This window comes from Triticum aestivum, unplaced genomic scaffold (genome assembly GCF_018294505.1).
Source record: "Triticum aestivum cultivar Chinese Spring unplaced genomic scaffold, IWGSC CS RefSeq v2.1 scaffold108310, whole genome shotgun sequence".
NCBI classification, from domain to species: Eukaryota; Viridiplantae; Streptophyta; class Magnoliopsida; order Poales; family Poaceae; genus Triticum; species Triticum aestivum.
Genome location: NW_025234535.1, coordinates 1 through 6,974, shown reverse-complemented (window position 1 = coordinate 6,974; position 6,974 = coordinate 1). Strand labels below are relative to the sequence as shown.

The 6,974-nt window shown below is 48.9% G+C and overlaps 1 protein-coding gene across 1 annotated transcript; it reads right to left on the bottom strand.

Annotated features, from left to right (window-relative positions):
- Nucleotides 1-5,963: 5,963 nt before the first annotated feature.
- LOC123176186 (fruit bromelain-like) lies at nt 5,964-6,969 on the bottom strand (the record flags this gene model as incomplete). Its single annotated transcript, XM_044590525.1, has 2 exons — nt 5,964-6,553; nt 6,630-6,969. Coding segments are annotated over 2 exons (930 nt in total), but the record flags the coding sequence as incomplete, so codon positions are not given.
- Between the last annotated feature and the right edge of the window lie 5 nt (nt 6,970-6,974).

Sequence of the window (6,974 nt, the reverse complement as noted above, 5' to 3'; positions counted from 1 at the left end):
TGAGATTCCAACTCCTCAATATATTTCTTGCCCTCAATGGCAATGGACATAATTTCCATGAAGTTGGAATGAGCAATTTTATTTTTATGAAGAGCTTTAAAAACCATTTCCCCCTTAATTTTTAAGGAGGCAACATTATCATTCTCTTCAACATAATCAACATCATCATCATTCTTCCATCATCAATATCATCACAAGATATATTGGAATTCAAAGTGGGAGATACCTTTGAAGCCTTAGCCATAAGGAAAAAAGCAATCGATGATGATGTAGGATCCCTTGAAGCACCGTTCAAGACCACATCTTGTTCCATGGAGTGTTGGGTTTCCTCTACATTGTTAGCACAACAACTCTTGGAAATAGATACATTTTTATCATGGCAACAAGACATAGCAAGCATATCATCATGAGATTTGAGCAAGAAATTTCTACATGATATGCAAGGACTACCAGCACGAGCATGTGAAACATGTAAGGTGCTCGAAGTGTTAAAGTCCAAAGAAGGACCATTACAATAAGATAGTGATGAAGAATCACCAAGAACAAGCACACTATCATCATTGCAATGACCACCACTACTCACCCTAGCATTACCTTGTGGCAATCCACAAGTAGGTGAAGTAGAAGAAGTTGAGAAGGCAACACGGCCGGAGGTGGAGGGAGAACAATCATCCCCACAAATCTTGGACACACCATATTTATCTTGAAGCTTTGTCCACAACTCATGAGCATCCCGGAACGGCATGAGTTGAAATATAACTACATTGCTCAAAGCATCAAAAAGCACATTAGAAGCTTGAGCATTGAGATCAGAGTTTTTCTCATCCTCTAAAGATAATCTTTGGGGATCTTTTGGAGGAGAAAAACCCATATCTACAATTCGCTCTAAATTTGGGACCATGACCGTAAAGAGATAACCATGCGAATTACCCAAACATCAAAATTTGTGTCATCAAAACTAAGAGTGTCAGAGAATCCTAATCCCCTAGTCGACATCTTTACTCTCTAGGCAGTTAAGCCTAACGAAGAGAGACGAGGCTCTGATACCAATTGAAAGATCGTGGATGTCGCCTAGAGGGGGGGTGAATAGGCGCTTTAAAATAATTACGGTTTAGGCTTGAACAAATTCGGAATAAACCTAGAGGTTAATTTGTCTATCACAAAGTAAAGTGCATAAGTAAAGGGCTCGGGTAAGAGATAACCGAGACACGCGGAGACGACAATGTATCCTGAAGTTCACACCCTTGCGGATGCTAATCTCTGTTTGGAGCGGTGTGGAGGCACAATGCTCCCCATGAAGCCACTAGGGCCACCGTAATCTCCTCACGCCCTCGCACAATGCAAGATGCCATGATTCCACTAAGGGACCCTTGAGGGTGGTCACCGAACCCGTACAAATGGCAACCCTTGGGGGCGGTCACCGAACCCGTACACTTTGGCAACCCTTGGGGGCGGTCACCGGTACCCGTCAAATTGCTCGGGGCGATCTCCACAACCTAATTAGAGACCCCGACGCTTGCCCGGAGCTTTACACCACAATGATTGAGCTCCGAACACAACCAACCGTCTAGGGCGCCCAAGCACCCAAGAGGAACAAGCTCAAGGGTACCAAGCACCCAAGAGTAATAAGCTTATCAACTTGTAACTTCCACATATCACCGTGGAGAACTCAAATCGATGCACCAAATGCAATGGCAAGGGCACACAGAGTGCATAAGTCCTTCTCTCTCAAATCCCACCGAAGCAAGTAATGCTAGGGAGGAAAATGAGAGGAAGAACAAGAAGGAGAAACACTAAGAACTCCAAGATCTAGATCCAAGGGGTTCCCCTCACATTGAGGAGAAAGTGATTGGTGGAAATGTGGATCTAGATCTCCTCTCTCTTTTCCCTCAAAACTAGCAAGAATCCATGGAGGGATTGAGAGTTAGCAAGCTCGAAGAAGGTCAACAATGGGGGAAGAACATGAGCTCAAAGGATAAGGTTCATTGGGGAAGAAGACCCCCTTTTATAGGTCAGAAAAAATCCAACCGTTATGCTCACAGCCCGCACCGAGGGGTACTACCGCTCGACCTCACGGTATTACCGCTAGGGGAGCGGTACTACCTCAAAGGGTAGCGATACTACTGCTTGCGAGCGGTACTAAAAAAATACATCCGTGCCTACCATCGCTGGACTTGTGACGAGTTTTTGGTCCGGAGCGGTACTACCGGTGTAGAAGCCGCGCTAGTACCGCTCTGGAACGGTAGTAAAAAATTACATCCGCTCCTGTCCGCGGTAGTACCGCTGCAGCCTTTTCAGAACACCAAAACTGCCACAACTTCTACAAACGGACTCCGAATTCAACGAAACCAAGTTTGTTGGAAAGCTACCGACAAGGGCTAACACATTCTTGATAGAATATCAATAAGAAGAAAATTAGAAAAGTCCCGTGAGAAAATGGCGAGAACCTTTCCTCGAAAAAGACCGGTAAAACCTCCAACACCGAAAACGCGATAGAAGAAGCATATGAAATCCGTTTTCGATGAACTAGAGCTTGTCACGAAGATAACCACAAGCTCTAAAACCTCAAAAGAAAATACAAATAAGAATCAAGAAAGATGATGCAAGGATGCAATGGTTTGAGCTCTCGACGAACGATACAATCAAGCTACTCACTTGAGAGCCCCCCTTGATAGTACAGCTATCGATCCTATAACCCGGTCTCCAAACTACCACCATGAGACCAGAAAAATAGAAAACCTATCAAGAGCAAACCTTTGCCTTGCACATGATCCACTTGAGATAGATGATGATGATGATCTTGTCCTCCTCAAGATGGACCACCTTTCTTGATTGCGTTGGGTCGATGAAGACTAGATGATTGCTCCCCCATACTCCACTATGGGTGAGCCACTATTCGGCACATCTTCACAAGTCCATTGACACAACAATGGATGACAAGCTTCAAGCACTTGATCTCTTCGTCATGCTCCACTTGAACTTGCAATCTGGATGACGATCACCACTTGATGTCATCCTCTCCATGGGTTGAGTTATATCTTCCTCTTGATCCAAGCCCATGAACACGTACCTAACCCCACATAGAACTCTCACATACACCATGGGTTAGTACACAAAGCACAATGGACAATGCTTACCATACCATGGGATCACTTGATCCCTCTCGGTACATCTTCTACGCTTTGTGAGTTGATCAACCTGATTCACTCTTGACTTAGTCTTGATCAGCCTTGAATCTTTCCAACTCTCTTCATTTGGATGATGTCTTGAAGGTAAACATGAATGATTGCACAATCTTCTTCCTCAAGACATGGTTGCAATAAGCTCAACACTCACATGACCAATCTTTGGATAATTCCTTCATAGCACCTTGGTCAACTCATAAACTCCTTGAAACCAACACATGGACTTCAAGAAAAGCCTATGGAAAAATCCTTCAAATATAACTCAAGACAACCATTAGTCCATAGAGATTGTCATTAATTACCAAAACCAAACATGGGGGCACCGCATGTTCTTTCACATGTACTCCCATCCATTTATCCAACAAAGTTTGGCTCTGAATGGCATGTATGTGTAACCCATCCATTTATGACATGCCCAGGAAATAGCATGCACATGATGCCAAAATGGTGGGTCCTTTCATCCTCCTCAATCTATGAATGGTGCACGGTGAGGAGAAGCAACAAACATGCATGTATTATCTGACCACGCAATGCACTCCATATTTTATATTTGTATTTATTCTTTTCTTTAGTTTATGTTCTTTTTTAAATTTATATTGCACTAGTGTGACACTAGTTAAGAAGGTAGGAAAGTTTCCTAGGTTATTTTTGGTCTCAGGCCCCCGCGTCGCCCCCCGCTCGAGCGACTCCCCAACCCTAGCCGCCGCCGGGGCTTAGCCCATCTTCCTCCCCTCCTCCCGCCGCCGCCGATCTAGAAGCGACGGCGTTGGCTTCGACGGCGGCGGCGATCGGCCCTGCCTCGGGCCACGGGCGGCTGCTGCGGCGGCTGGCCTGGATCGGGTGGCGGCGCGATGCGGTATTTGGCGGCATGTCATCTGGCTTTAGATCGGCGGCGGCGTCGAGGGCCTGGTGGACTGCTTGGCGGCACCCATGGCCGATCTGTTCTGGCTGACGTAGTCAGTGGTGGTGGTCATCTTCCTCATCGGCGGTGGCCGGCCAGAAGCTTGGTGATCGGATCTCGAGATCCATCATCTAGTCCCGGCTGCGAGTTGGGGAGACATGCTTGCCGGTGAAAACCGAGCCGACGACAGGCGATGGCAGCGTTCTACGTCGTTACCTTGATGAAGTCATCGTCGTGTAACTACTGTCGACCCACTCGTGCTGCTCCGGGGGAAACCCTAGGATCTGGTGTTCCAGATCGGACGATGGCGGCACTGCGGTGTCGTTTCTCTCCTGGGAGCATCGTTTGTGGAGTAGCGCTAGAAGTCAGAGGCAGGAGGTGCAACGGCTTCGTCTTGCACGGAGCTTCGGTGGAGATGGCAAGTCATGCCTGACCGACAGATGCTACGCTCTGTCATGCCTAGTCGGCAGGTGCTACGCACGACAGATCTTCCAAGGACTTCAAGCTGTGTCGGCTGGTGGTACTTGGCAGCATGGCGCTGAGGTGTATCAGTGGCAACCGCGACGTGCTCAGCTGTTTGTGCGCAGGGAGGAGGTGCCGTTGGGCGCCGTGGTGGCGTCGACGATAGCTAGACCGAGCAAGGTTGATGCATCAGTACAGTTCTAAAGATGGAGCGGTGGTAGTTGGCGGCGGCGGCCTCTGAGAGCACGTCGGACCAGTGTGTGCCCCAGACCCGGCAAGTGGCTAGTTTAGGGTCTCAGGTCTTAGATGTTAGGCTTGGCTGCGATGTCTGTTTGGTATTAGGCCGAGGCTATCTGCGCCCCTTCATCAACTGGATAGGTGTAGCGACAGTTTGTTTGCTTAGACGGCGGCTTTAGTCTTACTGTTGTATGACTTTGTAAGGTCTTGTGAGAATCATTAATAAAGTGGCCGTATGCATCGCCCAGATGCAGAGGCCGGGGGTCATCCTCCTTTTCAAAAAAAAAGCAACTAGAATATACCGGAGGCTTAAACTGTGTATTTTGGCATATGTATGTGACATGCGTGCACTCAAATAGTCCTATCAATTCATCAAGCAATGCAACTAAATAAACATTCAGCAAAGCTCACCTGAGTGAACATGATCATCAATTGCACGCGATGCAAAAATTTAACAGGAAACTCACCCGCATGCATGCATGTTCACCTGGACAAGACGGAAGACGAAAAAAAAAGTGAATGACCTAAAATGAGAATTCAGTCACTTGTTCAGTAGCCGGTTCCATAATGTTGCAACATAGCCTATCGTACCATTTTGGTGAAAATGCTCCTGCAATGAGGTAATACGAGACAAATATAGATGATGCAGATTTGTGTCGGGTTGTGAGAGGAAGAAGAACCGGCATGAGAAAGACGGAAAGACGGGACATGGGAAGAACATTGAGGAACGTCCGTTTCATTGAATTTGAAAAACTTTATTTTCATAATATACAAGCTTCCAAGTTCATACTATATATTAGGTACGTAGGCAAATGCATGGTTCCTACGACGATCGAAGCATGTGTTCAATCCATTTTTTTCAAAAAGATTCGAAATCCATATATACATCATACTGTAGCTAGCTGATAAACCAATTAATACTCAATGTTGCATTGACTGATGTAGTACAAGCAGTGTTTATTTTCATATACAAGCTTACAAGTTGGTGCTATTACTATTACATAGGCAAATGGATCCTTTGTACAAGGATCCATGCATGCTTTATTCAAATATAATAAATCTGTACATACGTCGTATTGCAGTGTGCAGCTGCATCGTATTGTATGTAGCTTATACAGTAGATGATAGATCATACTCGATGATGCATGGACTGACTGATGTAGTAGTAGTTCTGGTGTTTAAGAGCTGTCCACGGTCGGATAGTAGGCAACGGTGGCCATGCCGCAGTTTCCGCCGTTCCCGCGCGTGAGGCGCATATAGCCCCCCTCACCCCACCCCGTCCCCCACTGGTTCTTCACCAACCAGTACTCCTGCCCGCCGCCGTCCACCCCGTACCCCACCACCGTCACGGCGTGGTTCAGGTTCTGCCCGCACGACGAACTACCGACGAACACGCCGCTCTTGTAGTGCTGAAAGTCAGGGTCCGCCTCCACGCCCACGGCCACCGGTTGGCTGGCAGCCAGCTCCCGCAACGCGTCCTCATCGTCGTTCAGGCCCACCCAGCGGGGGGCGCCAACGGAGGCGGCCGAATTTGGCATGACGCTGCGGCACGCGCCCTGCTGGCCGGTATACGCGTAGGCTGCCTCCGGCTGCAGGCCGCCGCTTGCGGCGACGTAACGTAGGGCGGCGATGACGGAGCCACCCTTGCAGGTGCTAGTGTCGCCCGTGCAGTCGAGCACCTGCTGCTCTGACATGGAGATGAGGTTGCCGGTCGCGATCTGTACGAGCCCCTCGGTCGCCGCCACCGCCGCGAACGCCCAGCAACTCCCTACACAGACGCAACGTTGTTTTTACGTACGTGTCAACATTTATTCATTTGCCAACTTTGGCCTGCAGATCCTTACCACATGGGGCTTGGTTCTTGACTTGGGTGACGGCGCCCTGGGCCCTCCAGTCCAAGCTGTCCGGCGTGGACTGGAACTGAGCCTTGGACATGTTCACCGCGGCCACCGGCGTGTCCTCGGGACGGAGCCCGCCCGGCTGGTGACGGTACCCGAGGTGCTTCTCCACGAACTCTTCGTTGGTGAGGTCGGAGAACTGGTTGAGCCCGAGGGTGTACGTCCGGTTGCCCGCCCGGTTGACAGCGTCTACGTGGCGCGCGTTGGCCGCGAACACCTCCTGCCGGTGCAATTTCTCGGCAGCGTCCGTGTACGCGCGCCCGTACTTGGCCATCCACCGCTCGTGCCGGG